Source organism: Babjeviella inositovora (assembly GCF_001661335.1).
Source record: "Babjeviella inositovora NRRL Y-12698 unplaced genomic scaffold BABINscaffold_19, whole genome shotgun sequence".
NCBI classification, from domain to species: Eukaryota; Fungi; Ascomycota; class Pichiomycetes; order Serinales; genus Babjeviella; species Babjeviella inositovora.
The window spans coordinates 18,840-38,806 of record NW_017566856.1 but is presented as its reverse complement, the minus strand read 5'-3'; the positions used below and the strand labels follow the sequence as shown (position 1 = coordinate 38,806).

At 50.0% G+C, this 19,967-nt stretch overlaps 9 protein-coding genes across 9 annotated transcripts; 3 read left to right on the top strand and 6 right to left on the bottom strand.

Annotated features, from left to right (window-relative positions):
• Window positions 1–471: 471 nt before the first annotated feature.
• Window positions 472–2,565, top strand: BABINDRAFT_163890 (uncharacterized protein). Its single transcript, XM_019130167.1, has one exon. It carries the CDS (start codon window positions 589–591, stop codon window positions 2,287–2,289), a length of 1,701 nt encoding a protein of 566 aa, XP_018982314.1. The 5' UTR covers window positions 472–588; the 3' UTR covers window positions 2,290–2,565.
• A 603-nt stretch (window positions 2,566–3,168) lies between these two features.
• BABINDRAFT_163889 (uncharacterized protein) lies at window positions 3,169–3,569 on the bottom strand. The gene has a single exon (XM_019130166.1). The coding sequence runs from the start codon at window positions 3,427–3,429 to the stop codon at window positions 3,250–3,252; it is 180 nt and encodes a 59-aa protein (XP_018982313.1). The 5' UTR covers window positions 3,430–3,569; the 3' UTR covers window positions 3,169–3,249.
• A 1,984-nt stretch (window positions 3,570–5,553) lies between these two features.
• On the top strand, window positions 5,554–6,417 carry BABINDRAFT_169505 (uncharacterized protein; the record flags this gene model as incomplete). Its single annotated transcript, XM_019130666.1, has 1 exon — window positions 5,554–6,417. One exon carries the CDS (start codon window positions 5,554–5,556, stop codon window positions 6,415–6,417), a length of 864 nt encoding a protein of 287 aa, XP_018982312.1.
• A 350-nt stretch (window positions 6,418–6,767) lies between these two features.
• YHM2 (Yhm2p) lies at window positions 6,768–7,697 on the bottom strand (the record flags this gene model as incomplete). Its single annotated transcript, XM_019132070.1, has 1 exon — window positions 6,768–7,697. The coding sequence occupies one exon, from the start codon at window positions 7,695–7,697 to the stop codon at window positions 6,768–6,770; it is 930 nt and encodes a 309-aa protein (XP_018982311.1).
• A 341-nt stretch (window positions 7,698–8,038) lies between these two features.
• On the top strand, window positions 8,039–8,639 carry BABINDRAFT_163888 (uncharacterized protein). The gene has a single exon (XM_019130165.1). It carries the CDS (start codon window positions 8,088–8,090, stop codon window positions 8,262–8,264), a length of 177 nt encoding a protein of 58 aa, XP_018982310.1. The 5' UTR covers window positions 8,039–8,087; the 3' UTR covers window positions 8,265–8,639.
• Window positions 8,640–8,850: 211 nt separating this feature from the next.
• Window positions 8,851–10,435, bottom strand: HRT2 (putative methyltransferase). The gene has a single exon (XM_019130164.1). The coding sequence runs from the start codon at window positions 10,224–10,226 to the stop codon at window positions 8,865–8,867; it is 1,362 nt and encodes a 453-aa protein (XP_018982309.1). The 5' UTR covers window positions 10,227–10,435; the 3' UTR covers window positions 8,851–8,864.
• A 193-nt stretch (window positions 10,436–10,628) lies between these two features.
• On the bottom strand, window positions 10,629–14,228 carry STE23 (metalloendopeptidase). Its single transcript, XM_019130163.1, has one exon. The coding sequence runs from the start codon at window positions 13,918–13,920 to the stop codon at window positions 10,756–10,758; it is 3,165 nt and encodes a 1,054-aa protein (XP_018982308.1). The 5' UTR covers window positions 13,921–14,228; the 3' UTR covers window positions 10,629–10,755.
• Window positions 14,229–14,476: 248 nt separating this feature from the next.
• BABINDRAFT_163885 (uncharacterized protein) lies at window positions 14,477–17,996 on the bottom strand. Its single transcript, XM_019130162.1, has one exon. It carries the CDS (start codon window positions 17,962–17,964, stop codon window positions 14,716–14,718), a length of 3,249 nt encoding a protein of 1,082 aa, XP_018982307.1. The 5' UTR covers window positions 17,965–17,996; the 3' UTR covers window positions 14,477–14,715.
• A 498-nt stretch (window positions 17,997–18,494) lies between these two features.
• Window positions 18,495–18,931, bottom strand: BABINDRAFT_169500 (uncharacterized protein; the record flags this gene model as incomplete). Its single annotated transcript, XM_019130665.1, has 3 exons — window positions 18,495–18,546; window positions 18,603–18,656; window positions 18,735–18,931. The coding sequence occupies 3 exons, from the start codon at window positions 18,929–18,931 to the stop codon at window positions 18,495–18,497; spliced, it is 303 nt and encodes a 100-aa protein (XP_018982306.1).
• Window positions 18,932–19,967: the final 1,036 nt, after the last annotated feature.

Below are 19,967 nucleotides of genomic sequence, written 5' to 3'. Positions count from 1 at the left end.
CTGATAAATATGCGGTACTGGTAGGGTCACGGGAAAGAGACACTTTGACGGACTTTTTAATAGCTCGAGCCTCCATCCAAAAGTGTAATCCCACTGTTGGTGCTATTTTTTAAGCACTAGGTTTTATAACAGAGGTGTTGGTTTTAAACGGTTCTTGGAGCTAAAACGAAGGGGAGGGGGTAGAGCAGTTGTCGGCTCGTGTTTTCGCCCAGACTCGATGTTAGCCTCTTCTACATTTGCTAGATCACAGTTAGGGCTAGTTGCTTGGAGTTATATTTGAAAGAGTAACGAGGTATGACCAATAACCACTGAGTAGGCTTGAAAAATGACCCCCTGTTTCCACCATTCATTTAGTTTGTCTTTTCTAAATGGTGGCGCATTATTGTGGCGCATTATTGTGGCACATGCATATACAGGAGATTGCTGTTTCCTGCAGCTCATATCTTGCCTCACATGTCGTTTGCTCTCAGGCCTCAACCCAAGGCAGAACTTTCATCAACGTAATTGCTGCAAAACCATAGGTAGACCCCTTTGAGGCCTGAGTTTAGATAACTTTTGATCCTTATAGTTTCAATATCCCTGCCCTCTATGTCTGAAATAGCTAACTCAGCTGAAACTGCCTCTGAAACCCTGCCATTGTTGAATGACTCGCCCCGGCGCGGCCGAAGAAACAGCAACGTTTCCATCTCCACTAATAGTATTACATCAGCTGACCTACTTCCTGGAAGCAGCAATCATCACAACCACTCCCGGCCGTTGCTCTCGCCCGACGACCCGCAGGTCTCCCCGCTCAACTTGCCGCAGATCAAGTTTATTCGCCTCGTCACGGTTGTAGCGCTTATCATCAATGCTATCCTCTTTGTGTGCCTTCTTGTGAGTGATTTTATCGAGATTCCTGGTTTCCACAGTCGCGGAAAGGCCTACGTCGAGCTCAACCTCATTGTCATTGCTTTGGTGAACAACCTCATCACTCTCTTCCAGTTTCAAATTCCTAGCCGTGTGGAACGGACCATCGGTTATGCAACAGCGGGCCTTCTCACCTTTGACTTTTTTGTTGTTTTCTCACTTCTGTATCTCAAGCAGCAGTTTGGTCTCAACGGCGAGACGATTCTCCTCTGGACCATTATCCAGATCGCAGGCTGCGCCTTGTTTGATAAGTATGTGGACCGTGGAAAGCGGTACCAGGAGATCAGATACACTGGTAGAGTAGAAACCCGCCGGACCATCTACGAGATGTTTGTCGTGAGCATCCGTATTATTGTCAGGTCATTCCTATTGACCATTGTGGTTCTCTTGAGCTTTACGCTCTGGCTCCGTGCCTACGATTCACGTATAAGACCGTGGGGCGAGATGGTTCCGATTGAAAATGACCAATTTAAGGTCCATCTTGCGTGCTACGGTGACGTCACAAACACCACCTCGCGCTCCGCCCAGCCGATCATTCTCATTGAGTCCGGTCAATTGACCTCTTCGGAAGAATTCTCCATCTGGGTGAAGGAGCTCCACAACTTGAACAAAATCGACCGATACTGCGTGTGGGACCGCCCTGGCTACGGCTTCTCGGATTCTGCTCCATCGCCCACCTCTGTTTCTATCGTGGCGGAGTACTTGCTCCAGGCGTTGGACCGGCAGAACATCCACGGCCCCTTTACGCTTGTTGGGCACGACATTGGTGGGTTGTATTCCCGCATTTTTGCGTCCCGCTTCCCGGCGATGATCCATTCGGTGTTGCTTGTTGATGCATGGCACGAGGATTTGATGTTGAAGTCGCCGTTGGACAACTCGGGCGGGGGCAATAATGGCCCCGATCGAGGCGGACGACGGGACGAGAAGTTCCCGCTCTTGGGAAAAATCCTGTCTATGGGGCCGTTGCACGGTCTCAGGCTCTGGATCAGCGGAATCTTATCGCCGTTGGGTCTCCGTCTCCACGCGGGCTGGTTGCTACACCGGCACGGCTCCGCCGACCGTCTCTACGGCCGTGACATGAAGTACCAGGGGAAGAATGTCCGTTTCCGGTTGCAGGAGCAATTGACGTCCTCCATTCTCTCCTACAACGAACTCAAGGCCGTGGACTTCAAGGACTTGCCGTTGAGCGTGATCAGTTCGTCGTACATGATTGAAAACTCCGAGAGCTGGGGCGAGTGGCAGCGCAAGATCACCCACTTGTCCCGCAACTTGATCGAGTGGGTCATCGCAGACGAGTCGAATCACGAGATCTGGCGCAATAAGAAAGGTAAGAAGCAGTTGCAAGATTTACTCTTGCGGTTGATTGGCGTTCTTGACCGATAGGCTGCGGGGCTACGTTTTGGGTGGAATTAAATAAATTGAGTTGAATGATTTACGGGGGTTGAGCTGGTGCGTAGTTAGTGAGAGATAAATTTTAATACCCTTGTCAATGGGTTAGGTGTCTAGTTTCAGGGTGAGGGTTGTAACTGTCGGGGGTTGGGGTGTAAATGGTGTGTGCCACGTGTATATGACACGTGAATGTGTTACTTGTGGTTGGTGACGAAATATGAAGGCAGGTTATAGTTAACTCGAAATAGAATGTTACGTGTAAGATTTCGGTATTAGAAAATGGCCAATATAGGAATAGCTGTAAATTTTTTTAGCCAGAATTACGAATTTCATTCCATTCATATCGTACTGCATATTTAGTAAAGGTGTCGTTTAACCTGACGGACATCAGCGATCGTTATCTCCTTACCTCCGATCGACAGACGCCCTGGTACATCGTATCCGCCTCAGTATATAAGGCCGCCGACTACCCTTGTGTATATTTTACGAGGAAAAAAAAAAAAAACCTCTTTTGGCTAGCAGTATCCATCCCACAGTATAGATGTGGCTGCAAAATGAGTAAAACACATTGAGCTCAGTGAAACCGGAATTTAAAAAATCGGGTCATCTTGCCAATTAATCTAAAATCAGGTCCGTCTTGTTGATCGATCTAAAATCTGGATTGGTGAAAACCAACACCGTGCAATGATTGTTAGCAAAGCTTTGAGCATGAGCGATTTATCAGTGACAACGGACTCAGCGGACTTTTCTATTATGATGTAACCTCATAATAGCTCTGGAGGTTGTGACCGGCACATAGAGCGAAGAGAGTTTTAGGATGGAATTACTAAACTTTAACCCGTGTAACTTGCACGAGTATAATAGACTCCAAACGAGCAGATTCTAGGCTATCCTAGATTTGTTAAACTTTCATAGGGGCCGCGTTAGAACCAAGGGGTAATGTGCGCGTGCACTTTATATGTACGTACACTTTATATGTACGTACACAATACCAGGGGCTGCCCAGACTGCCTGGTGAACGTGGTTGCAATTGCTGGATTTCAGGCTCGGTTTGTCGTACTGCTTGGGGACTGGAATTATTGAGGCGTTGAAATAGCAGTCCCTTCTGATATTTAAGGAGGGGTTACAACTCATCCTAATATTTAGTCATCGGACAAAAGCTTTCGTTACGCCAGCCGGTTTAGTATTCGTGGCGATATAGCTGGAACGTGTTGATTAAACCAGAGATTTAACAGTCTACCGTGCTCTTCCATATATATCAGTTTCGGAAGCGAAATAAGGTTTACATATTTCAGGCACATATGTAATCGTCTAGATTGAACACAAATTCTGCTTCTAGAAACAAATATCATCGGGTGCTTCTTTATAAATATCGCAGTTCGACTTCCCTGAACTCCGTTGCCACTTATTGACGTTTTAATACCCCCTATAGCCTTTTCAGAGCTAATGACGGCAAGAAATTAGTAGGGGTCCCGAAATATTATCGGAGCTGCTCGAGCTTGGAATGGTTCCTGGAATTGGGCGTTTTCCAGAAGGATTGGTTTCTAGATACCATTGTTACCCTTTTGGATCCGGAATATCATGCATAAATGAAACTTTGAAAACCGCACCCCTGGTCCACATAGGCTTTAACTACTTGATGTGGATCTTAGACCCGTGTTTACGTAATCCAGCTTAAATTTAACTTTGAAAAAATAACCTAGTGCTGGTTATTCCAGGAACCGATCGGCCCTCTCGATACAATTTTAAGCAATCGGTCAGGTTTTGCGCCAAACGCTTCACCAATCTGCAGCTAGAGGTACAAGTTCCCAGACCGTTCAATGGGAGCAAAGGAAGCTAGAGGGATGGAGTCCGTCATATGGAAAGCCATGGCTCCATTCCTTGTTGATGAAAGGTCGAGGTACCAGGCCAAAGCTAACAAGAAGATTTAGTAAAGGTATCAAAATTTGATGGTTACCGCCTGTTAGACGCTATCTAGCATACCATAAATCCGGGTCCGTAAGGGCTTAAATACCAAGTCTGCATATGATCTGCAACGCTTCCAGACATCTAAGATTGTGGTACATACGGCCTATATGAACTTTACAACTTGAGTAGCGGCTTCGGTTAAAGTAAGAGCTTGATCTGAAAAGGTTTACCTTACGGGAACTCTGAGATATAGCTGATAGCACCCATTCTCTAATTAGTGTAAGTTCTAGTATTCTAGCTACATTATATTCGTAGAGGCTTCTGCTTTTCTGTCATGTATAATATGCAAGCTTCTATGATTGAAATTACAGTTTACGATTCACCCAAAGCTTTCAAAGCTACTAGAGCTTGACCGAGCATTTATCGGACTTTCGGGAACCAGACATGGTACCTGTGCCTAATACAACCATCGCATGTAGCATCAGCCACCACGGAAGTAGAGCGTACCACAGACCACACAGATCGTATGGGTACCAAGCTTACAGATATCTTACCGCTGATTAGCTCAGAATATTCAAGACATGTAGTCTGAGGTACCCAAACTGTACCCAGAAATTTGGCCGTAAAATTGATCGGGATCTAGACCGGTAGCTTCAGGCTATCTGGATGCACTACCCTTGTCTAGGGTTAAATGGTACCTGAGTCCTGATACCGCGGTATCCTAGCTCTTGGCCTGTAAGTTACCCCTGCGATACCTTCCAGTCCTCGATGATTGAAGTACGGCTTTCCATGGAGGCTTAGCCTATCCGAACTGGTACTTTCACAGAGGGGCGGGCAACCGAATGGGCAAATAAAGCCGCCACACCTTATCTACACCTGCCGTGCAGTTAAGGTTTCATCGGTGGGTCAAGGGTTACGGGTATGCGCATGCAGGAATGCTTATGTATAGGCCAGTCTATGCATGCTTGCCCAGGTACAATGCTTAAAAATTGTTCTACAGGATTTTTATATCTTTCGATGTCCATTATAGGAATAATGTCTGCGTAATTGCAGTAACTACTTTGAAACGGGTTATTTTAGTTTAACAATCCCTTATTAATGCAGTATGTGGATTGTCACCAAAAAATTAAAGTCTGGAACTCAGATTTAGATTCACACTTGTACGCCATACGCCTGAGTTACTTGGTGCAGCACGGCTTATTGTTGCACCGCGTCACCTACTCAAAGAAGCTACTTATTCAGTGAAACTGTGGTACAATTCGATAAAAAGTAAGGGCTAGAATATTATATAAATCCCCTTAAAATCCCCCTGTGACTTGAAGACCCTCTTTTCACTAACCTTCATATATCATGCAAATTTCCAACCTTTTGACTGTCGTTGTATGTGCTCTTTTTGCCTCCGAAGCCGAAGCCTTAAACTTGAAGGAAGGGGTTTATTTGGGCGGTAAGATATTGTCCTTTGACCAAGGGAAGGGTATTTTTGTCCCAGGGGTCACTACTTCCTCTCCGACCTCCACTCAAAATGACCCTACCGGACAGCCCTCTAATGCTCCAACCGAGGCTCCAATCTTGAAGAGAGCTCATTTTGCCCCACCTCCACGTCATACGACTTTATTCACTATGCACAGGCCATGGCATAACGGCACTCACGGTGGACCCGGTCATGGTGGACCCGGCCATGGTGGACCCGGCCATGGTGGACCCGGCCATGGTGGACCCGGCCATGGTGAACCCGGCCATGGTGGACCCGGTCATGGTGGACCTGGCCATGGTAGACCCGGTCATGGTGGACCCGGTCATGGCGGACCCGGCCATGGTGGACCTGGCCATGGTGGACCCGGTCATGGTGGACCCGGTCACGGTGAACCCGGCCATGGTGGACCCGGTCACGGTGAACCCGGTCGCGGTGGACCCGGTCATGGTGGTCATGGTGAACCCGATCATGGTGGTCATGGTGAACTCGGTCATGGTGGTCATGGTGAACTCGGTCATGGTGGTCATGGTGAACCTGGTCACGGTGAACCTGGTCATGGTGGTCATGGTAATGATGGACATGGACATGATGGACCTGGTCGTGGGGATGGCTTTGGTCATGGAAATGAGGGCCCCAACGGTCACAGACATGGTAAACGTGAGAGCTACTACCCACAGATTGACATCGAACAGGCGAAGAGAGCTTTCAAGAAAAACGCCAAGTTTGACCCGCTCCCCTAAACTTATACCATTAAACCTATACCCAAGATCAAGTATCTTTTTCATTTATTGTTTCATAAGATTTTTGGGTTCTACTCCAAATTCTTTTTATTATCCCCCCTTTTCTCCGGTTGATTCGAGCTACTTTAATAAACATAATTCACTAATCTGATAGCGTATAACTGCACTGGGCATGTGTCTTACGTCTGAAGTCCATTTTTAGCCGTGGCAGTTTGTTTCCTATACACCTGCAACTCTGGAGCTCGTGCTGTAGATATCTCGAACTACCCCCAGTACCTACACTGCTTATGTCTATGAACGTTGTGATTGGCTTTGAAGCCTTTGTATATGATTAAATAGCTAGGGTTTCGCTAGTGGCCCTTGCCTACCGGGGTCTCACCGGTAACCTTCCCGACCCATTCCTTGGCAACGTCTCCCATACCGACCATACAGACAGTCTGCCAGACACCCAACCCGATTCTCGGGGTGACACCTCTGTACAAGCCCTTGATCCCGTTCTGCTGGTAGATGTACTTCAAGGCAGTGACGACAGTCAAGTTCTTTGGACGGTTCGAGTCCTTAGCTCTGGACTGCATCTCCACTCTGACCACCTCGATAGGCTGGTTCCACGCGGACAAACCACCACCAATAACCGAACACGCAATCTTCTCGACAAAGGATAACTTATCGCTTTCACTTTTACCGGTGGCGCTTCTGATCCCTTCTTCAGCCAATCTGGCCAACCCGTAACGGGAACCCCAGTTGGTGCACTGTCTGATAGCCACAGCGTTTACACCTCTGTTGATCCCCCTGATCCCTTCCTTCTTGTAAATCTCTTTGAACACCTGGAACGTACTCTGCACTGGAACACCCGTGGCAGCAGCCTTGGAACGGGTAATCTCAACCGTCTTCATACACGTGCAGAAGCCCATCGTAAGGTATGCCTGAGCCAATCCACCGGCAACACCACCGAGGATACCCGCGCCGAAGTTGTTGGCACCAGCCTTCTTGAAGTGATACTCGGCTTCGGTGGAGACGAACAACAACACGGCACCCTTGGTGGAGGCCTCGAGCCACGCCCACGGGATCAACCCCTGGTAGTAGCCCAACGGGCCACCTCGCGACCACACAACCTTGGCGGCTTGGATGAGGGAGAGCGAACGGTTGGCCGCCATGGTGGTCTTGGTGACTTCAAGCGGCTGGCCCAAAGTCGTGACTTCGAACAAGTTCAACCCAGCACCCAAAAGGATGTTGGAAAAGTTGACTGGCTTCTTCTGGAGCTCCGGGGCGGCAGAAGACATGGTGTATGGATAGTGGTGCTGAAGGGAAAAAAGAAAAAGAACGGCACTCGTCGATCAATTTATGTATCGTAAAGCACCGACTAAGCAACAAGGAAGCGAGACGTAGCGTGTGTGTGAGTCTCCGGGGCTCGTCCGGTTTTCACCCTCCTGCCGCGAATTTTTCCGCGTACCCTGCTAATGTGAGATTGCAAGGCTGTGAGTAATCCAGTGTGCCGGACATTGGCCTCCGATGTCGGACGCCGACTGTCGGATCAGAACGGGTGAGCCCGACCGGGTATCAGTGGCGCACTAAACAGCTAGATACACTAATGTTGGGCACAAAAATGGTATAAAGAGGAACTGAGACGGCGAATAAATAGATGCTGGAGGACTGAGGGGAAGTGGACCCTTATGGAACACAGTGGTAGATTCGGATGGGTGGAGAGCTCGCCCAGCAGCGCGGCAAGGCACGTGATGGGCGAATTTGCGGCGGAACATAAACTCCTCACCGCCGGTATCCTCGCCAGTTCATTTCCGAAGATCGGAGGCGGTAGACCGATAAAAGGGTGGCCGGCTATCTTCGACTAAGGTATTAAGGGAAAACGCGTTACTCAAGGGTATGGCTGTATAAGCGATTGGTTAATATTTTCAGTGGTGAGTGTAAAGAGTCTAGGTTACTGGTCAATGAAGGGGGAATTTCGGTCGGGTTTATATGTCTCCGGCCTAAGCGTAGTATTAGGGGTATATCAGAGCCACGGGTATGCCATCCAAGTATGGAAGACAAATATGGTTGTTGTTATTGGCAATATGGCAGACTTTTCATATCTATCGTCTTTACACTCGTACCTATTTTAGTCTCTACGTTTTGGATATTACCTTAAATACCTAGTTTTCTATTTCATTCTTCATTTTTTTTTTTTGGATGTTACTCAAAATATGTAGTATATCTACCTAGGTAATGATATAACTGGGTATAATTGATTGATCATTAGATCTGAAATAAATATATAAGTTGCCTATATAATTTATATAGGATAAAAGAGGGAGGGATCGACTTCCTTACATAGAGTATTGACCCCTATCACGTGACAGATACACGCTTACTACAAGGCACATGTAGCACCTTTACTCCAAAATACCTGGTTTTCTATTTTAGTCTCTATTGGTTTCGGATACCACTCTAAATACCTAGTTCTGGCCGTTACTGAAGCTCATTACAGCCCATTTACCGCTCGAACACCACAACTCACCAACCTTGTTGCCCTGGTCCCTCCAGATCTGGCTCAACTCCTCATCCTTGCCCTTTTCCAAGCCGCAACAAACATCCGCCTTGCACGTTCTCAAGGACCAGATTTTCAACCCGGAAGAGGCCAAGTCGCCAATACCGGTGATGAACGGAGTGTCTCGTGGCCACTTTCGGTCGCCCGTGAGCTTGCGGTAGTTCAAATCGCCCTTAAAGATGACCAAGTCGGACTTTGCCAACTCCCGATGGACCTCGGCTCCACCGTACTTCGTTTCCGACGGCTTAATATGCCAGTAGTCCAATTCAGCCGCCCAGAATTCGTGGTCCTGCAATTCAAGTGCCCCCGAAGCCTTGTACTGCTCCAATTGCCGGGCCAAGAACTCCAACGGCTCGCGGCCGGTGGGGAAGAACTCCTTGCTGTTGAGGTCATCGATGGTGATCTGGTAGTCCTTAATCATAGTGTCGGAAACCATCCACGGGATGGTTTTGCAGTGCAAAACAACCTTGGACACGAGCTTGGAGTCGAGCAAGAAGAGGGTGAAAATCAAGTCCGCGTAGAATTCGAACCCGGAGTTGTCTAGCACGATATCCACGCGGCGATGCGCCTTGTCCTGGGCCTTGTTGTACAACTGGTCCCACGCAGCGTCCAAGTCGTTCGCCAAGATGTTCTTTTCCGAGTTCTTGCGCGCCTCAGCGCCCTGAACCGACTTGATGTCTTCCAACGTTGCGTTGGCGAGGAGGGACAAGTCGGTGGCGTTTCCCCAGAGCGAAATGTCGGCAAATTCTCTGAATAACAACTTTAAACTTTCGACCGAAACCTCGTGTTGCAACTCCGCGTGCAACTGCTGGTATCTGACGGCGAGCTCCACCACCCCAGCCTCGGAGGACTTGAAAGTTTCCTGTTTCAAGCGGTTGAAAACGTCATAGTCTTTCCAGAGTGGCTGCTGGACGAACGCAATGTGCGCCCGGCGGTAGAGGTAGCACTCCGAGAATAGCCATGGCGCCGTGAGCCATGTTGGCGGGGTCTCCAACTTGGCGATGCGTTCGTCGTAGGACGCCAAGCCCGGCACGGATGGTTCTTCGAACGGGAGAATCGCGTGGTCGAACCGAATGTCGAGCAATAGTTGTGACAAGCGCGCAAAAATGGTTTCTCCCTGGGTCAAAAAGTCCTGGGAGCTGCAGTTCTCCACTAACGCCTGCCGGATGTCGTTCACCATGTTCTCTACAATCGTTGGCCAGCGCTTCTGGCAGGTGGAAAAGGCAAACGACGTCGGGTCGTTGTTGTAGTAAACGGATGGCAAGGTCATTGGTATCTGGGGTGGCTATCTGGGGTGGTTATCTGAGATGGAGGTTGCTTTATATTGAACAAAAGTCGTGCACCGTCGGGTCGGGCGTGATTCATCCGTATGTGCAGGAAATCCTGAGAGGGGGGAAGGTGCCAGGGGTAGGGCCCTGAAAGTGTCGTAGATCTGAATTGTATTATGGTTGTTCCGGAATCGCCACAAAGCCCAGAATATTAACAGCCCGTAATATTATCTAAATATAATGATCCTGCCTAGCATCTGCTTGTAGCTCGTGATATCGTGGGGCTTAGCAGTAAAGATCGCAATGGTCAGTTGGAATAGTAATGGGGTATCCAAACGGTATACCGTTCTCTCTCCATACTGGAAATGTCCAGCCCTGAAGCACGTATATGCGATTGGTATTTTCCTGGCGGTTTGTTGACCTCAAGCGTAGATTAATATTTCAGCGAAACGTCAGAAAATATCAACCGTTTCAATATCTTGGCTTTAAATACATCACTTTAATCAATTATTTGTCAATTTTCATTTACGTCTACAATTTGCTCTCGCATACTTCCGTGTACTTCGCCAACGGAACAACCGGCTGCGGCGCGCGGGTGAGCCCCAACATCGACTTGAACTGGCCAATGTTTGCAACCACCTCGCCTGACGGGTACCCGACGGGGACCGGATCGCGCAAGTCCGCACGGATGCACTCGATAAGCTCTGCCTGCGCAAAGTCGCCCTCAACGTTCTTCGCGATGGTGGCCACCAAGGTTGGCAAGGACTCGGCAAACTCCTGGTCGGCACCCGCGATGATCTCATCCACCTTCTTCGACGAGATCTCAACCTTGCCGTCCAAGTAGTTCAACACGGCAGCGGTGACGATCTTGGCCACGGGCTGTACTGGCGGAGCCTGTGACTTCAAATGGACCACCAACTTTGCAGCAGAGTCACCCAAGATTGTCGTGCGGTAGAACGCCAAGAGCTCCTGCTGCGAGATCTCGCGTAACAACTTGACGCACTCCTCGTTGCCGTAAAAGTCGTAGAAGCCATCCATGATCTTGTGGTTGAACGAGCTAAACTCCTCAGTCAAGTTCTTCTTCTTCTGGAGCTTTTGCGCGCACAACGCATCCACGTGCTTTGCAAACTCTTCAGGGGTAAAGGCGGCGATTTTGTCGGCAAACCTGTTCAAAAAGTTTACAATCCGGCTCTCGAGGTACTTGGTCTCGCGCTCAGACTGCACAAGCACCCGCAACCCAAGCGTTGTTCTGGTCGTCTTGACCCCGCTGAACACGACATATCCGAGCTGTTCCTTGGTTCGCAATTGGTTGAAGCATGGCTCGTGAATCACCTGTCCTAGCAAATCGGACAACGCGGCGACCCTCGTATTGCTCACCAACCCTGTTTGCACAAAGTACTCGATCACGGAGTTTACGTTCTTTGGATCCGGAATTTCTCTTTCGTAGCGGAAGGTCTGGCCGTCGGGCAAGAGGTACGACCGCAAGCTGGTGACATGGGACTCGGAGAGCTCCGGGACGGCAAAGATCGCGTTAACAGTGTGCGCGATGACCACCGCCTCATCCTGCTCGTAGTTTCCATGCACGAGGAGCTCCTTCGACGCCTGCTGGAAGATGCACGGGATGAAACCGAGCAACGTGTCGTACGTCACCTGGGGAAGCACCGCGATCCGCTCGTCCATGCTCCAGGTCTGCTCGTGAAGAAGGGTGTTCGACCACTGGCCGACCTGGTTGTAGGGCACGCCAAAGCCAAAGTTCTTCAAGTGGCGCTCGCACTTCTCCTTCATGATGGTGAAGCGGTCTTTGCGCGGGGTGAAATGTCTGATGGTGCGCAAGATCTGATCCATGAGCACAGGGAGCTTCTCGTTGTAGCCGAGAAGCTTGACCTGGAACCCGTCGCGGAACTGCGACACGTCGTAGTGGAGGCCGCCGAGGTACGCATCGTAGGAAAGCGCGTCCAACTCATCCTCCACGAGCTCGAGGTAGAGCGACATGAGGGAAGCATTGAGGGCGGACGCGTTGGTGATGGGGAGATGGAACACCATCAGAATGTTGGCCTTCGGAACCCAGAACTGGTCGTCTTTCTTGAACCAAAGCGAGGAGACGGAATCCAAACTCTTTGCGGAACCGTTAGCTTGCTTCTTCCCCCCGTTTGCGGAAGCCACAACCAAATGCGGACGCTTCGCCGGAACATCCACCTCGACCTTCTTCACGGAAAAGTCTGTTGGGAGAAATGGATTCGGTCCCGGTAAGTGAAAGTGCGGGCTAGGCCTAGCAGCGGCAATCTTGGCCAAGAAGTCCGTGGCCAACGGATCAACCGCATACTCCGTGCCGTACCACTTCTCCTTGAGATCCAACCCCTCGAGCTCCTGGCCGACCAACGTGATTCGGAAGTTGGTTGCGTTCAAATGACCAAGGAACTCGCTGGTCTTGGCGGCGCTCCACTCGCGACGCTTGGAGCTGCTGAGGAGGAAGTTGCGCGGAATGTGTTCGCGCTGCAACTTGCCGGCCAAGTCGGAAACGGTCGACGCGGTCGCCGACTTCTGGCGGAACTTAAACCCGTTATCGCCAATGGTCTTGAGCTCCGCGTGGATCCACTCCTGGGGTCCCTCCTGCTGCAACATCGCGAGGTACTCAAAGACACTGACGACAATCTCCTCATAGTGCTGGAGCCCCTTCGGGGTGAGGTCAACCTCGACGCCAAAGACCGCAGCACCGGCGCCGATCTCCTGTGCGCCGGCTGACAACCCGGTGGCGTAGCCCTGCTCCTTCAAGCGGTACAATAACGAGCCTTTGCCTTCGTGGCCGACCAAGTGCGCAAAATAGCTCGACGGCTGTGACGCCCAGTTCGCATGCTGCTCGGGCACCGGGAACAGGAGCTCGAGCGAGCGCTTGTCCTTGACCGGGCGTGCACGGATCAACTGCAGGAGATGCGCGCGCGGGAACGGGACGGCGCCCGCGTAGTCGAGCGACGCGCGCTCAATGTTGGGTATGGCGCTGAATCGGTCCGTGACCCAGCCCTGCAACACGTCCAAGCTCTCGCGGCCCAAGACGGTAACCTTCATAATGTTGGCCGAGTAGTGCGCGCGGTACCATGCGATTAACTCCTCCCGCACGTCAATACCCGCGCGCAGCGGCACGTCGTGGAGCGTGTCGAGGTTACCCGTCAGGAAGCTGTGGTACGGGTAAGCGGGGTTTGAGAGAAACTTGTTCAACTGGTACAAGCGCCACATGTCGCTCTGGAGGTTTTTTTTATTTTCCGAGTCGACCGCCTTGATCTCGCGGTCCTTGCAGTCGGGGGAGAATAGCGGCGCGGTGAAGAACGGCGCGAAGCGGTCGAGGGCGCCTGCAAGGTGCTCGTGGTTAACCTCGAAGTAATAGTTGGTGTGTTCGCTGGCAGTGTACGCGTTCGAGTGTCCACCGTTCTTCGCGAGAAAGTCAGAGTACGCGTTTTCGGACGGGAACGGCTCGGAACCCATGAAGAGGAGGTGCTCGTTGAAGTGCGCAAGCCCACTCAACGGGACCCCGGCCACGGTCGGATCCTGGAATGACCCGACGTGCACATCGAGAGCAGCGCCGGCCTTGTCAGCGGTCGGGTCGTGGATCAAGAGCGCCTCGAGGTCATTTGCGAGGCGGATCACACGGTATGACCGGTCGTCGAGGTCCGGCTTCTCGAGGGTGTTGGTGACGAGAGACATAGGGGTATAGCTGGGTAAACGGGAACTGTAGTAACGGTGGTAAACGGTGGGCGCTAGGTGTGTTAGTAGTTATTGGGAGGGGAGGCGTAGCAGTGATGGAAGCAAAGCCGATCAAAGTAGGCCACAAAAGTTATTCAACGTGGTAAATGTCGTGGCAATATAAATGGCGAACATCAAACGAAGCTTTGCAGATGACAGGACTGCGGCACCTTGGTGGTACATACAGAGGCTAGAGAGTGTAAGAGGGCGACAGGTAAACGATCGACGGAACATATACTGTGCGGTCCTAGATATAGCGGCTATATGAAGGGGCAAGATGGAGAGAAAGAAATGGTTCGTTTTGCTGCCGCCACAATGGTGCGCTGAAATGTGGGCGAAAATCTGACGATCGTGTGCCACGCGGAGTGAAAAGTCGAGGGGCCACATCCGACATGTCGTGGAGGTATGAGCCTGTATACCTTGGCTGAAAAAAGCTTGGAAATCTGCCAGCTGAACCAGAATTCCATATTATACGCAATATACAGAGAATTTTACTACGGTTAATACAGAAGACTCCTGGTGGATTGAAAATAACGTTTTATTGGTACTAGGGGTTTCATTTTGTCCTTAGAGCTATGTAATGGTCTTAAACAACAGCAGAAGTAGAGTTAGGTACTAGTATTAGAAACACTCATTGTGTTCATCTCTATTCTCGAATCGCACGTTATCATCGGCAGGCGTGTACCTTCAATCACATTCCCAGTCTTGATTTATGCATACACTGATCATAAGATATCATACTCCGCCTCTATACATCTAGAGACCCGCCTCCAACTTGTTCATCCAGGCGGTGGACTCCGCCTTCAATTGGCTGTATGTCACCAACTGATTCTGCTCCTGGTCGTACTTGATCAACCACTTTTCCGTCGTCTCCCCCAAGGTGTTCAACAAGTTCAAAATCACCAAGTAGAGCTCAGTCACAACCATGTTGAGCTTCTTGGCATCCAACTCGATAATCCCCGGAACCACAGCGCTCTGGTTACCGTCGTAGCGGGCAATGAAGGAGTACAACGCCTCACAGGCCCCACGGTAGTCTTCGAAGCTCAACCGCAAGCTGTACAACACTTTGTAGTAGCTCAAGGCGGCCTTCAAGTTCACCTGTTCGCGAGCCATGTCAAGCAAAACACCGTCGAACAACAAGAGGTCGGTGGTGGTGGGAAACCGCATCAAGCTCTTGACCTCGCTCTTAACCAACACCATCTCCACGAAGCGTCGCACCAAGTCACGGTGGGTCTCCGCACGATGCAACGCGGTGAGATGTTGGTACGCACTCTGGAAATCACCCACCTCCAAGGTCAACTCAAACAAGCGCAAGCTGCGCTCCGGGCTCTCCTCACCCTTTGCCTGCGCTAGGGACTCGAACTTAATGGCGGCGGTTGTGTATCCGCCCTGTCCGGCCATCTGGCTGAGCTGGTGGTAGTACTGGACCTCAGTGGTGTTGAACAAAGACAAGGAGCTGGCTCCGGTTTTGCTGAGCGCCCGTAGTGACTTTAACTCCGCGTGGGTTGGCACGTAAGCGTGGATCGCAGCATTTTGAAACACCGCCTGGAACTTTAACGCATCCCCATTCGCGTAGTAGAGCAAGCCCCGCAAAAATTGGTGTACCTTAGATGTGGTGAGATACTGGGCAAAGGTGATGGCCACTGCTGGCAACTGGCAGCTGAGCAACTCAGCCACAAGGTAGTTGACCGCACAGGGGTTGGTGATGTGGTCGAACACAAGCTTGGAGAGGCCGCTCGAGAGGTTGGCGGGGGTTAGGTCCTGCCTCGTCGCAAATCCTCTGATGAACAAGGAGTCCACAGCGCTGCTCGGGCCGGCGTTTTCCAACACGGCAGACTTTCCATCCTCAAAACAAAGCCCCATGGCCTGGGTCGCCATTTCGTACGCGAGGAAAAGGCACACCAATTTGCGGTAGTACATGCTGGTTTCCGAGTTTGTGTCCATGATGACCATTAAAATCAACATTTCAAACACGAGGCTGGAATGCAACTGGACAAACTCGCTGCACTGTTTGTATACCATCATGCTGCCCCAGGTCCCGAGCGTGTTTCTGGAAGCAGGTGTGTCATCCACGTCGGCAAGTGTAGGGTTCACCAAGAACTCAAGAACCTGGTCCAAGTTCTGAATGCCGCCGAGTCCCGCTAACACCCCCTGGATAAACTCCTGGGTAAGCTTCTCCTGGAAAACCTCCTCGTAGATCGCGTCAATCCTGGCCGCGTCGTCGGACACCGCGTCAACGGTCTCCTCGAGAAGCTTGTGGCGCAACGCCTTCAACGTCTTGGTCGATAACTTTCGTTTCAACGCCCGTAGCAACTTCATAAAGCTTACCAACGATACCTGGAAGCCGGTATCCTTAGCTCCGGCCACCAACTCGGAGTAAATCTGCAGCACGTACGCCGCCTCGAGAGACCCGTCCACGGGCCTCACGAGTGAGTAGTCGTAGCCTCGCAAGATGTAGATGCTCGACAGCGGCATCACTACCATGGCAATCAGCTCGCGTGCGAGCTTCTGGAACTGCTGGCATAGCAGATCGAACTTGATGCACTGGTTCTTTACATCCTTCTCGTAGACCCTGCTGGTGGAGAGCGCGGACGAGAGGTTGGCGTTTAAAGCCGCGCGGACGCGGCGACGCAAGGACATGTGGGGCTCCACGGCGACACCATTGTTGTAGAAGGAGGAGAACACGCTGAGTGATGTTTCGATGACCTGGGTGGAGTAGTTGCTGCGATTGAAGAACTTGTCGAGATAGAACTCAGGGTAGTTGTCGCCAACAAGCTCGGTGTCAAAGTTGAGGCAGTCCGTCTCGCCGACAAAGTGGTCGTGGTACTCGACCAAGTCGTTGGTATTAACGGTAATGTACTGGATCTTGGACGTGGTGTTTGATTTCCACAAGACCCAAAACATATGTCTGTAGTCAGACTTGATTGGAAGCGTGAATTTGTAATCCTGAACAACCCAGATGTTTGAAAACCCAGGGTTAGCAATGGAGTCCTCCGAGGTGGCAATAGAAGCGGGCAACTGGGTGGATACCTCCTTGTGGTCCATCAAGTAAACAGCTTCGTCCTCACAGCTGAGCTCTAACACGAAAAAGGCACCGTTGCCGATCTGCGGAAGCAACACAGCCACCTGCACGGTCTCTGCCTCCAAGACCTGCAACAACTGCACGGAAATGGCATGCTCGAGGTCCAAGTTTGTCCTGTGATAGGCCTTGGACAAGTAGTCGTTTATGTTCTTGACATAGCTCAAGCCCAAAGTCCGGAGATTGAAAATCTTGAGCTTCTTGTTAAGGGTCAACGTGGCAACGTGCTGGGCCCCGATCAACAAGACGTCGATAATAGCCCGCTCAGATACCGCCTGCTCCTTCTGGAACCCGAAGAGGCGTTCAACAAGCGAGGACGAACTGTCGTAAAAATTATCCACGCTGAAATCGCCCAAGAGGTTCTCTCTGGAGAAGCGGACCAACCCGCCGTCGTTAAGCGCGATCACGAGACAGGTGCTGGAAAGGGCTCGCACCAAGATCGGGAACCGGTGGTCGAACGCGTATGGCACCGAGCATTTGCCCCAGGTGTGGAATTCCTCAAGGAGCAACACGGAACCGACAACAAAGTCGTTAAGTTGGACCACCACGGTCACAAAAACACCCCCTTCAATCACCATATCGACTACGAGGCGCTCGGCATGGCTGTGGATGGCGTAGCAGCCGGCGTTGAGGAGCGGGCGCGGCAACTCGATGCGGAGGCGCTGGTGCGGCAACTGCAACGCGTTTTTGAGCGCGAGCGGCGTTAATATGAGCGAACTGAGATCGCTTGTGAGGCGATAGCTAATCGTCTGAAACATGCTGTGTTCCACGGTTGCAAACCCGCCGTGGCGTGTGAACCCGTCGTCAAACGCTTGCTGGTTGTTTGTGCTGGCGGTATGTGGCTGCTGGTACTCTAAAGGCAACCTCACCAGGCGCAACGGCAACTGATGGTCCAAGACCACTGGCGATTCCCTGAAAAGTGACATAGCAATGAGGGGTGAGGGGCAATGGGCGATGATGATATTGATATTGTTGATCTGTTTTGTGCTGCGATTTTTTTCCCTTCAGGAAAATTCGCCGTGCACGACCGGGAGGTAGCTGAGGTAGCATGTATAGCGTAACGGGGTTTAGCTAAGGAAAGATCTGGAAGTTTGGATATTTCAAAAAAGTGAAAACAACTATATTTCCCCTTTAGGGAAACTGTGAGGTGTTTGAAGGGTAAAGCCCTAGGAAAACTTTGAGCTCTGGTTGGAATATTTCGTTTATGCAGATATCCAACCATTACAGGACCATACAAGTGATGGAGAAATTTATTCAACGGTGAAATAATTGCCGATAGGCCGGGAAAACGACTGCCGATTCACTTAAATACAAGGTTGGTTAATATGGGACTACTTTTATACTTTACACTAGAAGTATTTGTATAAGTAGGCTGAAACATAGATTACAACGGATGCCCGCATTGCATGGTACTATTCTCAACCGTATATCCGGATTTCAGTCTTTATAACCACACCTAAATGACCCAGTTTCCAACAGACGATAGGATTAGCACTCTGAACCCGAGTCTGTTATACTTATTTATATCAACCACTGACTGATTATGGGATAACCTCTTCCATACCTTTTCTGTACTAATCTCTTGGTCAACAGACGGTCAATATTATAAATTGGGGTACTAATTAAGTTTATATGTTACACTCTATAAAACATCGACGCTGCTCCTAACGGCTTGGCAGTTTGACCAACAACCCACCATCTGGTTCTTTCTATCAACATCATCTCCTCGTTATCTGAAATATCTTCAAATAATATGGGTATTGTGCTTAGCACGTAAATGGCGATGGCTAGGATAATCGTTTTAGTTACAATTTTACCCACGATGAAGTTGTCGTTATGCAACCACGGAGCAGCATGACCCGCAGCGGTTTCTCCCTCCAACTGCGTAATCATTTTGTCAAGCGGTTGTCGTATCACCGTAAACGGTATTGAATAATATAGAGAAGGATTGGCTTTTTATATAGGGTATCGATACCTCCCATATAACGGGCATCGGACTTAACACCTGCTGGGCATGATTACTATCTCGGGACTTTAAGAGACAGCTTAGCTCCAACCACAAATGTCAGATTTACTCGCTTCCTCCTGTCCACCTCTCCGTGTTGGATGGGTCTATTACAATGAACTCTGCTTTATACTAGAATAAACGTGATAAGCCATCGCATTGTTCAAGTCCAAAGTTGATAGTATATATGCAGGACGCCATGCTTATACCAGCATTGTGCTTTCACTAGCCCTAAAAAAACGTTTCGTTAGTAGGGAGTTAATATCCTGCATGTAGTTCTTACTATGCCATTACCCGGTTCAAGGTTTCTGCCTCGCACTTTTTCTTAGGGTTTCATGTAACCGTCGGCGAACGATCGCCTGCGTGGAAAATTTTTCACCTATAAAAACACAATCGTATCCGCTCTGAGAGCACTTTTTTTCTCCTCACATATCAGCAACGGCATCCACCAAAATTCTACAGGGTTTCACAATCCCAGATGCCTGTTCTGATCGGAGTCCCGCGTGCTTTTGTGAAGCAGTTCTAACGAGTAAGTTTGCCTCCCACTTTTCGACTAACAAACGTGGCCTTCGAGGACGAAAGATTTTCCTGATGATCCAAATAATCCAATCAAACTAGAGTTTGTGAGTAATATGCAATGATCACAACGTTATATACAGCTGACAGAAAATCTTACTCCTCGTGACAGTCCTCCACCAGTCGATATTTGTTCCAGTGACACTGTTCTAACAGTTTTTAGAGGATCGTTGCATCTGTTCCCAAAAGACATCGCGGGCTAATGGATTTTACTGAAAGGGTATGTTTCCTCCACTCAGGCGGGGTTGAAGGCTCGTTACACAAGCAGGTTTCTAAGTGATGACTAAAACAAAAACAAAGCTGGAATTACTGGCTGAATTTTAAATGTTGATACGTTTTTGCATTTTA